General features: G+C 45.7%; 5 protein-coding genes across 7 annotated transcripts, besides 1 other annotated feature; 3 read left to right on the forward strand and 2 right to left on the reverse strand.

The window, feature by feature from the left end:
- Positions 1-858: 858 nt before the first annotated feature.
- Positions 859-882: a sequence feature (AT_rich).
- A 69-nt stretch (positions 883-951) lies between these two features.
- TSTA_061450 (3-oxoacyl-[acyl-carrier-protein] synthase, putative) lies at positions 952-6,056 on the forward strand (the record flags this gene model as incomplete). The annotated part of the gene is made up of 4 exons (XM_002340001.1): positions 952-1,055; positions 1,115-1,141; positions 1,202-1,683; positions 1,774-6,056. 4 exons carry the CDS (start codon positions 952-954, stop codon positions 6,054-6,056), a joined length of 4,896 nt encoding a protein of 1,631 aa, XP_002340042.1.
- A 1,093-nt stretch (positions 6,057-7,149) lies between these two features.
- TSTA_061460 (alcohol dehydrogenase, putative) lies at positions 7,150-8,692 on the reverse strand (the record flags this gene model as incomplete). Its single annotated transcript, XM_002340002.1, has 2 exons — positions 7,150-8,503; positions 8,646-8,692. The coding sequence occupies 2 exons, from the start codon at positions 8,690-8,692 to the stop codon at positions 7,282-7,284; spliced, it is 1,269 nt and encodes a 422-aa protein (XP_002340043.1). The 3' UTR covers positions 7,150-7,281.
- Positions 8,693-9,655: 963 nt separating this feature from the next.
- On the forward strand, positions 9,656-12,564 carry TSTA_061470 (the record flags this gene model as incomplete). 3 transcript variants are annotated; one of them, XM_002340004.1, is made up of 7 exons in its annotated part: positions 9,656-9,740; positions 9,766-9,998; positions 10,062-10,278; positions 10,326-10,357; positions 10,413-12,039; positions 12,091-12,195; positions 12,263-12,564. In XM_002340004.1, the coding sequence occupies 5 exons, from the start codon at positions 9,656-9,658 to the stop codon at positions 11,835-11,837; spliced, it is 1,992 nt and encodes a 663-aa protein (XP_002340045.1). In that variant the 3' UTR covers positions 11,838-12,039; positions 12,091-12,195; positions 12,263-12,564. The 3 variants fall into 3 exon arrangements, with proteins under 3 accessions (XP_002340045.1, XP_002340044.1, XP_002340046.1); XM_002340003.1 differs by having other exon boundaries at positions 10,413-11,808; positions 11,882-12,195; XM_002340005.1 differs by having other exon boundaries at positions 10,413-12,195.
- A 1,161-nt stretch (positions 12,565-13,725) lies between these two features.
- TSTA_061480 (uncharacterized protein) lies at positions 13,726-14,928 on the reverse strand (the record flags this gene model as incomplete). Its single annotated transcript, XM_002340006.1, has 2 exons — positions 13,726-14,707; positions 14,891-14,928. The coding sequence occupies 2 exons, from the start codon at positions 14,926-14,928 to the stop codon at positions 13,726-13,728; spliced, it is 1,020 nt and encodes a 339-aa protein (XP_002340047.1).
- Positions 14,929-15,695: 767 nt separating this feature from the next.
- TSTA_061490 (oxidoreductase, putative) lies at positions 15,696-17,036 on the forward strand (the record flags this gene model as incomplete). Its single annotated transcript, XM_002340007.1, has 2 exons — positions 15,696-15,800; positions 15,858-17,036. The coding sequence occupies exon 2, from the start codon at positions 15,927-15,929 to the stop codon at positions 17,034-17,036; it is 1,110 nt and encodes a 369-aa protein (XP_002340048.1). The 5' UTR covers positions 15,696-15,800; positions 15,858-15,926.
- Between the last annotated feature and the right edge of the window lie 62 nt (positions 17,037-17,098).

The raw sequence follows: 17,098 nt of genomic DNA on the forward strand, positions 1-17,098 counted from the left end.
TATTTACGTATCATTTGAGGCTCATTCACACACAGACTAGACCATGTGTTTATAGGATCGCCGATATTGAATGCGAACGAACGTAAGTCGTGTTAAGAAAAAGGAGGTAAGAGAATATTAGACAGGTTGTTTGAAATTGAGAAATATTCTGACATTCGACTTCTTTTCTTGGAGATATTTGAATACTGCGCTCAACATGAGACTTGATGAGGACAGTTATCAGGCTTGTTTGTAACACAAAACCAGTTACTACACGTCAGGTTCACCGAATTCCGTTTCAGAGCCACAGGCACATACAACAACAACTTCTACGTATTACTCCGTATATCGCTACTTAATCGATCCATGCTCAGCTAGAGGGGCTTAAAACACATACATCCTCATTCCAGGTGGTGGTTTGATCAATACTCTACTACAGTTAGGGCTCGCGAGGCCCAAGCAGTATTGGCTACCGATCACGAATATCTCCGACGGGCCGGAGTTCAACCATCTTGACTGACTTTCCGTGAGAAATACATGCTTCTAGGGCACATGTCGCCCGTGTCCGGACTCAGCCCAGGGGGCGGGGTCCGGAGTTTGTGTGGCCGGAGTTTTTGCCGATCCGACCCCAGAGCAATCAACAGGTGCTCGTAGTAGCATGAAAATTCCTAGAAAACTTCTAGAAGCCAAGTTTGTTGACTTCTGCGTTGCTTCGGGGTCAAAAGCAGTCAAGAATCAAACCTGATGGTTAGTGGCCTATTTTATATCCATATCGCAATGTAAGCTGATAGCAGATTGACCGAACCACATTATTAAGATCTGTACGTCTCTACTCTTCACTATAGGGAGGGGCACATGTCCAAAGACTTGATTCTTGTGAATATTATTTTAAAAAATAATATTCACTGTTGGATTATCTCGTTGTATGGAATGCATCAATCTTGGTCCAACCTAATTTTGGCTACCCTCATCATGGCCAGCGGTAAACTAGACGAGCAAATTGCGACTAAAAAAGAGGTCAGGGGTGCAAAGAATAAAAGAGCAATTGCTCATACACTACTCATTGAGCTATTATCGTGAGTAAATAAGGTCGTAGTCATCACAGACTAGAAACTAACACAATATATGATTATAGATATCAGCTCTCACTTCCAGTTCGATGGTATGGTTCCAACTCGCCCCTGACGGATCTCACAGTGAATGGGCGCTGAATACAATGTAGGATTGAAACCCAGAAACAATTGTTTAATGCTCCCGAGTCAGTAAGGAAGTATGTCGAAATTGGAGCAAAAACAACGTTGGCCACGATGGTCAAACGTATGGCAGATCGACAGCCGACAGCCGAAAAGTTATCAAAGGCCATGGAATTCTATTCTTATAGTGACCAAAAGTCGGACCTATACTATGAGTACCGCCCAAATGCCGGAATATCGCCTCAGTCCTCGAGTCAATTAGAAGCTCAGCAATCCATACCGTCGCCTGCTGCTACTGAGTCTTCTATCACAAACGCAACGATCTCCGAGGCCCCGGTTTCCGCGAAACCTGGTCTATTGGCATCTGATAATCCCACAGTCCACAAAAGAGCTGTGAAGGCAGTCCCAAATCTTTCACCTACTCATATAGTCATTGCGTTGACAGCTCAGAAGGTGAATAAGGCATTTGATACTTTGCCGATGCAGAAATCTATACAAGAATTGTCTGGCGGTACGTTTATCATATCTCTACAGCATTCTGCCGTACACCTTATAATTCATCATTCTTTTCGAACTGTGGAAACTCCTAACACTGATGCAGGAAAATCGACACTTCAAAATGAATTGATGGGCGATCTAAGCGTCGAATTCTCTTCGGTCCCAAACGGTGGTGAATACATGCCGCTGGAAACTTTAGGAGAGATGCTTCAGCAAGGCTTCAACGGAAAACCTGGAAAACAAATGTCGACTCTCATATCCAAGTTCATATCGAGAAAGATGCCCCCTAGCTTCAACCAGGTGACAATGCAGAATTATATAGAGACGTCCTGGGGTTTTGGTAAAGAGAATTCGATCATTCCCATTTGCTTTGCAGTCACTATGGAGCCTGCTACACGGTTTGAACATGCGGATAGCGCTAAGCAGTTCCTTGACGATGTTGTTAATCGACTTGCATCTTTCTTCGGAATTCCACTCTCTCTTCAGTTATCCGATGATGGCAGTACATCCAGTGCTCAGTCAGCCATCATCGTTGGCTCCTCGGCTCTAGACAGAATTCGGCAGGAGCAGCGAAATTACCACTTGGAAGAATTTAATCGTCTGTCGGATCACTTGAAGATAGATTGTCGAAGTAGTGATAAACTACAAAACTTGATATCTTCAACAAAAGCCATGGAGGATAAACTGAACCGTTGGGCTACGGAGTTCGATGAGAATTTCTTTGATGGTATCGGTCCTCTTTTTGATCCGAAGAAAACCAGAAATTACGACTCATCTTGGAATTGGATCCGAGAAGAGACTATTCGAATTTTCAATCAATTTTCACTAGGTCACATAGACTACAATGACCAAGCTCTTAAGCTAATTTCCCGAAAATGGGACTCCAGCTGTGTGCAAATCGCACAGGACTTTCTTCAGAAAATTGAGAAAGTAGACCCAGAGGTCACGATTAAAGCCAGAGGATTTCTTCGACTCGAATCGCCTGTATTGGGACTACAGCCGGTCTACAGATATTCTGGAAAGGCTATGATGCCCCTGACTTACGTGTCTTCCACTACCAGCAACATCGAATATAAAGAATTACCACGGGAAGTTACCGACTACGTATGCTTCTTGAAGCAAGGTCGAATTACAACTCATGGTGAGGCGGTTCCTTACGTACATTTGAGAAGACGACAGCCTGCAAATGGAGAATACAGATACAATGCTGCATTAACAAGGACGATGATGGACATGTTTGAATTGGGGTCCAGCTCAGGCTTATCTTTTGCTACCAAAACTATCTTAGTGACTGGCGCTGGACCGAAGTCAATCGGCTCTGGTGTGGTAGAAGGATTGCTTAACGGTGGCGCCAAAGTCATCGTTACGACAAGCCGCGATATCTCCACAAGTGCGGATTTCTTCGCCAATATGTACCGAAAACATGGAGCACACGGCTCATCTCTAACAGTCATACCATTCAATCAAGGCAGCAGAACAGACTGTGAAGATCTCGTCAAGTATATATATGGAGCGGACTCCCCCGTCGGTGGGGATGTTGACTATATTGTTCCTTTTGGCGCAATACCGGAGAAAGACAATATCAGCAACTTGGGGAGCATGAGTGAACTTGCACACCGTGTGATGCTTACCAACGTCTTGCGTATCGTTGGGCTGGTTTACCAGAACAAGAAAGATCGCCGCATTGATTCCAGACCAACCAACGTGATTATTCCGTTGTCTTTCAATAAAGGTGGTTTTGGTGGTGATGGCCTCTATCCAGAGTCCAAACTAGGCCTGGAATCTCTTTTCAACCGATTCTACTCTGGAAATTGGCAGCAATACATCACGATTACTGGTGCTGTAATCGGCTGGGTCCGTGAAACAAGCCTATCCCAGACTCTCAGTCTAGTTGGTTACGCAATAGAACAAATACCCGGTCTCAATGTCTGCACGTTCTCCAGGACTGAGATGGCCTTTAATATCTTAACGCTTATGACCCCCGCGATTACAGAACTAGCGGAAGACCACCCGTTATATGCTGACTTAACTGGTGGTGCTAAGGAAATTACCAACATCAAGGACATCATGTCAGATTCGAGATCCAAGTTTACGACGGAAAGCAACATTCGAAGAGCCCTTTTTGCTGAGAAGTCTAGAGAGCAGAATGTTCTGGGTGGCGCTGCCTCTTCTGTTAAGGCATCCTTCATTTCTGCGCCTCGGGTTCAACGTTCCAATTTAAACCTTCAATTTCCTGTGTTGTCAAGTCATGCAGACTTAACAGGTAATATTTCTGGTTTGGAGGGCATGATCGACTTAGCACGCACGCCTGTGGTTGTCGGATATTCCGAACTCGGCCCATGGGGTAATGCGCGTACGCGGTGGGACGTTGAACATCTAGGTGATTTTACACTGGAAACTTATGTGGAGATGGCATGGATTTTAGGATTGGTAAAGCATTACGAAGGCGAAATCAATGGACAGGTTTATGTAGGCTGGGTTGACAGCAAGACCAAAGAGCCCGTTTGTGAAGACAATTTCAAACAACTGTACGGTGACCACATCAAGAAGCATTCCGGGATCCGATTCATTGAGCCTGAACTATTGAATAGCTATGACCCAGCTAAGAAAGAATTCCTTCAAGAAATTGTGGTCGAGGAAGATCTTCCATCCTTTGCAACCTCCGAAGCGAGCGCAGATGCTTTCAAACTCCGCTTCGGAAATAAAGTTTCTATTGAGCCCGTATCTGATTCTGAAGAGTGTCGAGTAACGGTACATCAAGGAGCTCATTTCATGTTACCAAAGTCAGTGCCCTTTGATAGGGCAGTGGCGGGTCTTCTACCAAGTGGGTGGGATCCTCTACGATACGGTATTCCAGAGGATATCGTACAACAGGTCGATCCAGTTACCTTGTACACTCTTTGCTGCGTTTCTGAGGCCCTTCTTTCCGCTGGCATCAGTGATCCTTATGAGTTCTACAACCATATACACGTATCCGAATTGACCAATTGCATTGGTACTGGTGCCGGTGCGATGCTGGCTGGCCGTGGACTTTACAGAGATCGATTTCTTGACCGGCCTGTGCAGAGTGACATTCTGTCAGAATCGTTCTTAAATACCACCGCTGCTTGGGTAAACATGTTGCTCTTCTCCGCATCGGGACCCATTAAAACGCCAGTGGGTGCTTGCGCCACGGCCATCGAATCATTGGAGATGGGATGCGAAGCAATCAAGACTGGGAAATCTAAAGTTGCAATCGTGGGTGGATATGATGACTTCCAGGAGGAAGCATCCTACGAGTTTGCTATGATGAAAGCAACCGTTAGTAGTGAGGAAGAGCTGGCCAAGGGTCGCAGACCAGAAGAGATGTCCCGGCCAAGTACTACCACTCGTAGTGGGTTCGTCGAATCCGCTGGGTGTGGTGTCCAGATTGTGATGAATGCAGAACTTGCAATCAAAATGGGACTACCTATTTATGCTGTTGTTGCTTATTCACAAATTGCAGCTGATCAAAATGGTCGATCTATTCCAGCACCCGGTCAGGGCATTCTTACAGCTGCTCGCGAAAGGACTGGTCGTCATTACTCTAAGCTACTTGATCTAAGCTACCGGAGAAAGCTTTTTGACGAAGATATTGCTGCTATTGATAAGTGGTGGCAAGAGAAGAGTCAAACTGCTGGATTGTCAGAGACAGACCTGAATGAGATCCAAGCTTTAGCACGCAGTAAGATCAGACAGGCGCAGTACATCTGGGGGAACGACATCCGGTCTCAGGATCCTCTTATCTCACCCATGCGAGCAGCTCTAGCGACATGGGGGTTAACAGTTGATGACATTCAAGTAACGTCGATGCACGGTACCTCAACCAATGCTAACGATACAAATGAGGCACAAGTCATAAACGAACAGATGAAGCATTTGGGCCGTCGTCCCGGCAATCCACTACTTGCAGTTTGCCAGAAATCACTCACTGGACATCCCAAGGGTGCAGCAGGCGCATGGCAAATGAACGGTTGCATGCAGATGATACAGAACGGCATTGTACCCGGCAATCGAAACGCCGACAACATCGAGATAAAGCTTAAGCAGAACACGTACATTGTTTATCCCAAAGAGGCCATACAAGTGCGAGAGATAAAGGCCACCATGCTTACTTCTTTTGGGTTTGGCCAAAAGGGAGGCCTAGTTATCGCTGTTGCTTCCAGGTACCTCTACTCTGCTGTGGCAGCTGGTACCTACGAAGAGTATCGCCAGAAAGCAACAAGAAGACAACGTGCGGCCAATAGTGTGTTTATCTCAGGTGTTATTAAAAATTCTTTGGTGAGGCTAAAGGATCAAGCTCCGTGGGGGAAGTCAGATGAAAAGATGCGCAAGGTTTTCCTTGATCCAGCGTCTATTGAATTTTAAGCTATCGTCATCATATATACTACGTCACAATTTGTTTATGGCCTGAATCTCCTTAAGCTCTGCTTATTTTCTGTATTTACTTTGGCATTAGATAGTTGTTTGAATAGATATTCATTCTCCAAGTCTACTTCGATGTTTATCCGCTTCCACAATGATCTCGCTATATCTGTTGATACATGATTATTTCGATATGTTGAAAACCTTGAGATCCCACCAAATTCCAAAGTTCCCGCATTCTGGTTCGTACACAGTCCTACTCCATGGATCTTGTAATCTAAGGATTTGGATATTTCAACGCTTTCGATATCTACCTATGTACACTGGGACTACATAGGTGGGTGAGGTGTTGTTTCAACGTTGGAACGTTCTACCTAGGGAAGATCATGTGCAGTCAAAATGTCCATAGATACTTACATAGATATATATATATGACTACAATCGGACCAGGAAGAGATGCCCAAGGACATCTACATAAACCTTTGAACTATCTATAGTGATGTTCCAAAGCATTCGCCTCACTCAACTGCACATTCTCCGAGAGTTTGAAGACAATTGCTTCAGTTGGCAAGCAAGGTTGGGACATCTGCATCTCTAGGAGCGGTCTATTTATACGATATTTCGGAACTCAGAAATCTCGGTGGGATCTGTAGTTTCACCAATGATGGATCTTTCCCAGCTGGCTCGTTGTTCCAATTGGTCGATCTTGATCTCTAGTCTAAGGTTAGCCAATAAAGATTTTTCCGACTGATCTCGGTTAGATTTTAGATTGACCAATCATAGACCTTTCCGAGCTGAGTTGCTCGCCCGATTGTCCATGTAGGACGGAGGGTTCTTCTAAAAGAACCGAAGACTCACAGAGATAAATTATAATGGGAAGATATCGAAATGACAAAAGTCATGGGAGGATAGCAAAAGTCAGTACGACCTGCTAACATGATTTCGGAGATGTATCTAGGTAACTACGATAGAGCAGTGGCATAGATGACCAGGGCATCATGGGCATGTACCGGACGATTAATTATTGTAATTGCAACATCTAAGCAAAATAAGAAAAAAGAAAATCGCCAAAGAATGTGACGATCGATTAGAGCTCAGTGGATATCAAAAATAGATTATGAAAATCCATAGGGATATCTAGTTTCACAACCGTAGGGCCAGGTGATAAAAAATGAACACAAACGAGCAGGAGCGCGGGAAAAGACACGGAGTAGTTCATGGGTTTGTTTTAAAGCTTGACAACGATTTTGCTCGCGGAGACACCTTTCTTCTGGATGTTGAAAGCATCCTGAACATATTCGAGACCGGTCCCTACAACCTCAGGCTTGGGAGCAGGAGTAAAAGTGCCCGCGGCAAGGGCTTTGGGAAGGTAATCAACGAATATACCACGTCCAACTTCACTGTTGGTAATCATACCAGCGTTCAGCATGTTGGATTTGATACCCTTGAACATGCCCTTCACCTTGTAGGAGATGATCCATGAAACAAAGAAGATAACGGTGCGGAGGAAGATCAAATTCTGGGGCTCCTTTTGGGGAACAGGGAAAGTGGCTAACGCGACGAATTTGTTTCCCTGGCAATGATCGAGTATTTCCATGAGTTTCTCGGCGGCCCCTTGACCAATGGACAAAGCACCGGCAGCAGTCTTGCCCTTCATAGCCTTTATCATCTCAGCGGCGACGGTGGGGCTTTTGTAGTCAAAGACATGATTAGCACCAAGGCGCCGGAGATATTCGTGATTTTTGGGGGAGGCGGTCGTAAAGACCTCGTAGCCGGCGGCTGCAGCAAGTTGGATAGCATTAACACCGACGCTGGTAGAACCGCCCCAGATAAGGACAGTCTTGCCGTTGAATGGCTTAGCGGGCTCTGAGGGCAAATCGAGACCCAATTCTGTCTTGTCGAAGAGACCAGCAGCGGCAGTAGCAATACCGAGAGGAATGACAGACGCCTCTTCGTAAGAAATATTGTCGGGAATGTGAGAGGTCATGTTGGGGCGGAGAACTGTGTATAGCTGGAAGCCACCCTCGGCAGGGTCATTTATTTTTGGGTCGCTTCCGCGGGTAAAACCGACAACGCGGTCTCCAACCTTGAAGCGTTTAACATCTTTACCGACCTCCACGACTTCGCCAGAAACGTCGGAGCCCAGTACGAAGGGATATGCAAGATGGGTGAACATGATATCACCTCGTGCTTGGATCAACCAGTCAATGGGGTTGATTGCAGCGGCCCCGTTCCGGATGACAATTTTGTCGGCATCAGCGGGCTTGTAGGGAGCATCGCGAACCTCAAGGGAAGGCGCCTTTTGAGCTGGTTGGTAGGCAGCGCGGTTAGAAGGCATTTTCTTGATGTTGATAAAGGATGCCTCCATGAATAGGAGGAGATGGAGGATAATAGTATCGAGGGAAGTCGTTGTGAGGACAAGCGGAGAATATTTCGCGCGAGGATGAAAGCTAGTTTATAACAGCATCAACACTAGACTGCTGAGCGTGACGTGGATCTCATCAAATGTGGAATTCGGCGCATTGATGCAGCAAGAAAAAAATATATTACGGAACAAGTTGGAAAAAATGCTTCAAGTTTATAGAAGTTGACCAGATGGGTGGCCCCAGCTTGATACGTGCGTTAAAGATGGGTGACATAATCAATCTGGCAAATGTATTTCGTAACTGTGAAGGTATATGATAGGAAGATGGACGTGAATCGCCCCTTGAAGTGTCCCAAGTTGAGTACACAGGAATAAAGAGTGACTGTTGGTATTTGGCGGGTGGAATAATATCCCTAGCGCGTGGAGCATCGGAGCGGAGATTCTGGCATGTCCGCCCAGCCAGCCAGCACGGTGGAGTCTGCAACAACCAAATACTCCGTGCTCCTTGGTTGCTCGTCTCAATTCCAACCTGGAGTCGATTACACAAGACCAACAGCTCAAAGAAGCCTATGAGACAACTTCATGCCCTAAAATTATGATTTGTGCGTCTGTCGATCTTTACAGGAAAAAAAACGGAACAAAGTTAATCCATTCGGCGTTCGGAAGAATATAACTTCGTGTCATAGGATGCGGATGTAAATTACGCGTATCATGACTGTATCCAGCAGTAGTTTACATACATAAATACGGACTCAGTACAACAACAAAGAAGTAAGTTAGGTGCGACAGACATCGCAATCAACCCATTTCAGATCGAGTTCTTGCACTAGCAAAATCATCTACATCTCCTTAATAATTCTAGAAACAATAGATCGCATTATCAGCTCCAGGACGCTGATTCAACCATCTTGTGATCGCGTGTCCTCGACCTGTCTCATGCCCCGCCTTCTGCGCTTACTGTTGTCGTAATGGCTGACGGGCAGCCACCCCTCCAACCGCAGCCCCATGAACAACCACAGCCACGCTCTAGTCGGCGTCGTGAAAAACCACAATTATCATGCACTTTGTGCAGAAGAAGAAAGTATGATGATACACCTCCCTTTATACCGTTGTGGAAAGAACTTATGGCCACACCCTCCGCTACCGCAGCAAATTCAGATCTATACACTATTCGTAAGAGTGTCTGACAAGTTCAATGATTTAGGTTACGATGCGATCGAGGAGAACCGTGTGGAACATGTGTTCGCCGTGGCCTGGCGTCGTCCTGCGCCTATGTCAGGTCCATGGGGCAGGGCACAGTGCCTACTACTGCGCAGCCGGGAGTCAGTAATATGACAGACCGTATAGCTCAATTGGAGCGACTAGTGATTTCTCTTGTTGATGGCAACAAGACTACAAATGCTTCAGACCAGGATGGTTTATCCTTGCCGGTAATGACAACGCTGGCCCGGTCTTCTGGTAGACCACTGTCTGGTGATGCAGCAAACTTACAGTCTCCTCGACACTGGGGTCAAATACGACAATTCAATCAGGAGACAGCTTATGTTCCGGGAACTCATTGGACTGTCATTCTTGATGAGGTAGTTTGAAACTGGAGATCGTTTTGTAGTAACACTAATGGATGACTGACTATCTGGCCATAGATTAAGCAGCTCAAAAACATGCTGTCTCATGAAGACACGTCGAATAGCCGCAGCACCTCCTCTGCTTCTGCGCTTCCTTTAGATACAACTGAGTCGAATGTGCTTTTTGGAGGCCACAAATCCTTGAGCAGCCAAGAAATCCTGGCCGCTGTTCCGTCGAGATCTATTGCGGATAGGTTGGTTGCAGGCTATTTCCTTGACCGTCCCATTGTTACAAGTATGTTAACCAAAACATGGTTCAAGTGTCAAAGCTAAATTGAGTAGTCGTTCTGCATGGCCCGACGTTCTTACTTGAGGTTGGTGTCTTATTCATCATCTCCACGTCGACTTGATGTAAGCTTATAATTATAGTATGATGGTTTCTGGGAAGATCCTTTAGGAACGCCCATGACATGGATTGGGCTACTGTTTTCAGTTATGTGTCTGGTGCTATCATATCGACCTGAGGCGGTTCCAATGATTTCCGACTCTCAGGAACTTGCACGGATATATAGGGAAAAGATTGTACAATGCCTTTACCTTGGAAAGTATTCGAATGGTACGCCATACAGTGTTGAGACATTGTTGTTGTACTTGCACATCGAATTACTTCGAGCAAGCGATACGCAAAGCGAGCCTTGGACAATGTTGGGTGTTGTCGTCCGCCTTGCATATCGTATGGGTTATCATCGAGATCCTTCGCATTTTCCAAATATACCTCCGTTTGAAGGTGAGATGAGACGACGAGTATGGTCTATGCTTGTTCGGCTCGATATCCAAATGTCGGCGCAAGTTGGACTACCTCGTATGATTAGGGAAGACCAAGCGGACGTCGCTGAACCACGAAATCTACTGGATGAAGACCTACATCGTGACATGCAAGAGTTACCTGCATCACGGCCCGCTGCCGTTCTGACAGAAATCCAGTACAGCCTACTAGAGAGTAGATTGCTTTCGATTCGCGGGGGAATAACTGATTGGATGGAGGCTGTGACAAACAGGAGAACAAATCTAGCCCTTGCGAAGGCTAATATCTCTCGTTTGGATCAGCAATTGGACAATGCATATGCCGCACTCCCAGAAACGCTTCGCATGCGACCAATGGCCAAGTCGCTGGTTGATAATGCTGAAACTATTTTAAGACGTATGGTACTCTTTCTGCATTTGCAGGAGTCCAAGTGCTCATTGTACTATCGATTTGCAACCTTACTGCCGTCCTTTGGTATTGAAGAGGAAAGTCAAATCAATCACAATTCTGCCCACTCTATATACATCGAAGCTGCTTTGCACATTATCCGATGTCAACGAACGCTATATGATGAAACGCAAATCTCTGGGCGTTTATGCAAGGATCGATGGAAGGTATCGGCATTGCTCCGGAACCCGTGCTTGATGGCTACTTCCCTACTGTGTTCAGAGATTGGTGCTGTCCATAGTGGCCCGGTTTTCAATTCTTCGACCAATCAGTTCCCTCAACAAAGCGACGATAGTCCGACTAGCCCAAAATCCCAATTGAACCACCTGGCGCCTGAAAAGCGAGCCGCAATCGTCCAGGCCCTACATGACTCTTGTCTCGTCTGGACTCATCTAAGCGAGACTTCGCACGAGGCCTTTAAAGTCGTTGAAGCGGTGCGATCGGTCCTGAACGCAATGCCCAATACCGATATGACCATGTCACCAACAGTGGATAATGGCCCAATTCTGGATATGACTATGAATAATGTCACGATGGTTCCTAGCGGTAGTGTCGCAGGAAGCCCCTCAAGAAGTATGTACTCTGCGTCCTCTTGTCACTGATGTCAAGCCCTATGTATGTGTAGGCTAATTCTTATCCCTTCAAGTGCTTGATCTTCTACAGCAACAGAGCGATGGTCATGATCCGAACATGCGCCTCAGTACTGCTACTTCCCAGCTTCCCAATCTTGTTGCCCAGCATCACGGGATTGGGGAAGGATCTCAGATGCACTATGATCCACTATCACAGAACCAGTTGAATATGGTAAGTAAGACCTTTGGCAGAAAGATTCTCAAGGCTGATGATTCCTTTCAGCATCCCCAGAGACTGGAGCAGATGGAAAGAATGGCGAAGTACTTCCCGAAAAGATTTGCGTTCCTTTTATGAAACATTATTAGAAGCGAGTTTTGCTACTATAAGGTTAGTGCGGAATCTTCAAGGCCTGCTAGCAGACAATACGAGAATCTGGGGTGTTAAGATCATCAAGTTAAAAGTCCGAAATCCCACACATGTGCGTCTAGCTCGCGACATCAAGAGACGCCATCCACAAAGTTCTGCTCAGAGTCTAGACTGAATCGAGATAATCTTATCTCCTGACGTTTGGCTCAGCTGGGTAGGTTGGACTGAATTAGAATCCAAGAGCTACTGCGCAGTTAATACGAGGAGAATAGGTCCGTGCGAAGACGATGACATTGCCTGCTGACGAATGAGCGCTATGATAAAACATAATTGATATACAGTACGGATGCACTCCGTAGGAATCAATGACTACGCTTGGATCCTCGTACGTTATGTTGACCTAGCGTACTCCGTAGTTACTCCTCACACGTAGTGAATCAAGCCACGGTGGATCTAGCAGTCGGTCGGATACGTGGCTGAGACGGCCGGTCTGTAACACATACTGTATGGAAATGTACTACGTATCATGATACCGTAATACAATACGTTTCCGCCCTTCTCCCCATCTCCGCTCACTTCTCCGAGCATGTGCGTGGAGGGAAGATCATCAAGGTGGCCGATCGCTTCACCACAGAATGATCCTTAGACTTTAATCACTGTATTATTTGGCGGCTACGAATAAAGCCCAGAACTGCAGAGTTCCCTAGTTGGAACGCCTTGCCAGTCATAGTCCGTTGTTATCACCCATTCTTGCCTGGGGGCGTTTTTAACATCAGACAATATAATCTACTGTTGGAATAGCTGAATCGTCGGTTTAATATTATATAATGCCTTGAACAGGCAATGGTATTTCCAGCTGGTTAACTAATCATTGAGCGACTACTTCAATTCTGCAACTCTTTGCATACAGCTAGATGGATTACCATGAAGCCGCTGTTTGTTAGGGAGTTACGTGACTCCGTAGGTTGTATGCCGTGATATATCGTCGTCTAGTTTGTACGCGTATCCTATTTCGATAATGGGGGCTATCTTTCATCACAGAGATGAGTGAAATTCCATACACCCACAAGTCGCAGTCAAATGTCGTTGAGGGTTGCCATACTCTGTCGGTAAAGTACAAGCATTAGCTTTGTTAGGGCAAGGACTGATACAATATTTAGAAGCTAAGGGTCATACCTGCAATATATGACGACCTGCAGCATTATTATGTACTATGTTTTGGCCATCGAATAAGTAAATGTATCTCACGCATGTGAATTTTAAAACCAGAAACCCACTGTCGCATATAAGGTTTGTTTTCACTGATTCGAATAGGGTCAGCATGAAAAATCAATTCAATTCATGAGCACTTAGAAACTGTTGTATTCAAGGTTCTATCTAAGTATCAGCTGACAAACGGTATCTTGCTGTACCGTGCTTGATTTTGTTTTTTGAAAAAAAAAAAATCTATAATCTAATGAAATTCAAATAATATAAAGAGAAGGAAGCCGTGAAATCTGGCCGTCTAAAGGAGGAGAGAAACCCACACGAGCAAATGCAGAGACTCTCAAACTATGCCAAGATAGTCCGCGGCCTGAAAACATTAGCAGGCTGAAAGGCTTCAGCCTGTACTATGGCCTCCACGTCAAGCTGCTTCGTCAAAATGCCGGTCTCATACGCAATATCCCAAATATTTTGTACCAATGCTATGGCGTCCTTGGTTTTGATGGGCACTCGGTGGTTACCTTCCCATTCCATCAGTCTTGCTGTACCTTCTTCGCAGTATTGAGACAAAAGCTTGCGGTGCTCATTCAATCCCGCATCCTGTGTACCATGGACATGAATCGTGGGAAGATACAAAACATGCTCTGTGCTACCACGAAGGCATTCATCTGGCAACGCAGTAGTAGAAGCTTCGGATGCGGCTACAACAGCAGGGGTCATCAACAGGTGATGATCAAGAGAAACCAAAGGTCCTCGGCCAGCGAGGATAATCGCAAAACGCCAGTTTGAGCCGGTGCAATGCAATCCGAGTCTTTCCGCTCGCACTTGCTGACGGAATAGCAGACTTGCACACATTTTTGCTCCCTGACTAAACCCAAGCAGACCGACCCATTCGCCACGTCCCCCTAGACGATCATCCTCATCCATGGCTGCCTTCAGGCTATCATCAATTGCTTTGACGGCATTGTCGGGATGAATTTTGGGATGGGATTTTTTGGATCTCAGCCAGCGCTTGAAAGGTCCAAATTCTTGGTAGACCGAAGTCACATCAGGGCCAGCATCAGACGAAAAGGGCGCCTCGGCAAAAACAAGTCGAAAAGTGGTTGAGAGATATCGCTTAATAATTCGACATTGTGCTCGGAAAATTCTGGCGTTTGTTCCACCGCCGTGAAGACAGAGAATCCTCGGTAGATGGAGGGTTTGGTCCACCACAGGACTAGGTTGGTCGACAATCATGATACCAATGTTGACAGAGAAGGGAATATGGAAACAGTGAGAAATATCACAAAAATGACAGTTGCTATTCGTATCATCAGCCAAACTGAATCTTCTAAGACATTAATGGATTGTCAAAATAGAATTTGAGCCAGTATGGGCAGTGTTTTGGGCCTGGATAAAAGAATCTATCCATATCAAGACAATATGGATCTCATCGCGTGAGCTCGGCCCCTCTACGGGAACCTAGGAGATAGGTAGAGAATGGGGCTGTCGACTGGGTAGCTAGAATTGTCACGATAGGGAATCTGGACTTTGGGGGGTGATCAAGCCCATTTCTGAGAATACGAAGCATATCAAAGACTGGGCCTCCTTGTGGCCTCCACATGCTGACGGGCCATTCATACCTCTTTCCGCTATACGGACACAGATAATTGCTCATTTCAATACGGAATTGTGACTTCTGAATGAACTACATGAATAGCAGTCAAGCCGTTTAAGCTAGGGGTCAAGCAAGTGGATACACGTTGCTTGCCTACGGAGATTTAGCTGTTTCGTTAGAATTCTAGAAAGTTAGGGCTAATCTTCAGGACGGCGGGTGACAGGAGTGTTTCAATTCTGCAGCTGTAGGTAGATTCAGCCTGGAAGCATTGAGGTCTGTCAATCATATGCCGTCCAGTGTCCGCTATTCTTCCGATATTACTGGTGAATCATTCGGTTGTCGGACTTTCTACACTGGACCGACTTGTTGGCAGAGGGAAGATTACGATGCCTGAGGCATCGAACACCAAGGCAACAAGCCTTAATTGTGCAATGAGTCTATGATACATGTTGACTGGGTGGAAATATTGCCTAGAGGACCTATTTGATTACATATCCCTTCTCAATCTCTTTCATGTTATCATTGAACAGTGTCTGTCATCTTGCTACATGTCAATTGCTGCATGAGACAGGGGCAAAAACTCCGAGCAAAACTCCGAGCAAAAATTCCAAGCAAAACTCCAACTGGCCAGATAAGAGATTTTTGGACTAAGACCCCCCAAAAGTAATGCTGTATGTCATAGTAACCATTGCCATCTAAAATTATCGTTTTCTGGAAGCTGCCCCAGAACGAAGTGAAAGCGAGATCTTCTCAAAATGCGTGTATAAGGCCATTTCAAATCAGGCGTTTCGCCCATACCTACTTGGTACTTTGTGTGCGATCCATAGTATGACGATAGGATTTTACAGGTTGCTTATATAAAATAGTTGATTGAGTCCACTAGATAAATCTTCCTAACCGATCAGAGGTGCAACCCTATCTTGAAATTGCTTTTCCACGTGATTATCTTTTTATGATATCGTACAGCTACTTAGGAGTTACACATCTGACTGAAGCCAAGTTTTCAAAAAGAGAACGAGACACAGCAATCATGAATAACGGAGTCCCGCGAAAGACTAAGTTCCCCATAGTCCTCGGTTCCGGATTGTATGGAAGCTATGAGCGGTTTGAAGGCGCAAGAGTAAAGTCAGTAGAGGATGCCAAAGTCTTATTCGATATCTTTCAGTCACACGGTCACACCGATATAGATACCGCACGAATCTACTCTGCTGGATCATCCGAGGAGTACCTGGCGGCAGCCGACTGGAAGGCTCGAGGGCTCAATGTTCGTGACAAACTATATCCAACAAAGGGAAAGCCATTAGGTCATCTGGGACCTGCCTATAGTCTTGAGCCCGAGGATGTGCGGAAAGGTTTGATGGACTGCCTCGAAGCCTTGAAAACAGACAAGCTCGACCTTTTCATTCTTTACGCCCCCGATCGCAAGACACCTCTGGAGGATACGTTGCGTGAGGTAAATGCACTGCATCAGGAGGGGTATTTCAGCCGTCTCGGCATTGCCAACTACATGTCCTGGGAAGTGGCAAAGATCTGCGAACTTTGCGACCGATATGGATGGATTAAACCCGTCATCTACCAGAGCCTCTATAACGTTCTCTCTCGTGTGATAGAACCTGAGCTCATTCCTTGTCTGCGCGCGTATGGATTGGCTTTGCATACCGGTCAACCTCTGGCTGGTGGTTTTCTCACCTCCCGATACACTCGCCATTTTTCACCGACGGAACATGAGGCTGGTTCTCGATTTGATCCAAAATGCTTCCATGGCAAGCACCACAGATTCCGTTATTGGAACGATACAAATTTTGATGCTCTTGACATGATTCGTGAAGTAGCTAAGAAACACAATGTTACTGAAGTTCAATGCGCTATGCGCTGGTTGAGTCATCACAGCATGTTGGACAAGGATCGCGGTGATGCTATTATTATTTGTGGTGTAACCCCTGAACAGTTGAGAGAGGATTTGGTAGCATTAGAAGAAGGTCCCCTACCGGAGGAGGTCGTTCAAGTTTTGAATGCAGCCTATCTGAAAGTTCGGGGTCTTATTGGGCCATACAACCATTAAGCTATACGATCTGCTGTCGTATATTTCAAACGTCGTATATATTATCCTTATGGAATGGCGTT

This window comes from Talaromyces stipitatus, genomic scaffold (genome assembly GCF_000003125.1).
Source record: "Talaromyces stipitatus ATCC 10500 scf_1105507295523 genomic scaffold, whole genome shotgun sequence".
NCBI lineage: Eukaryota > Fungi > Ascomycota > Eurotiomycetes > Eurotiales > Trichocomaceae > Talaromyces > Talaromyces stipitatus.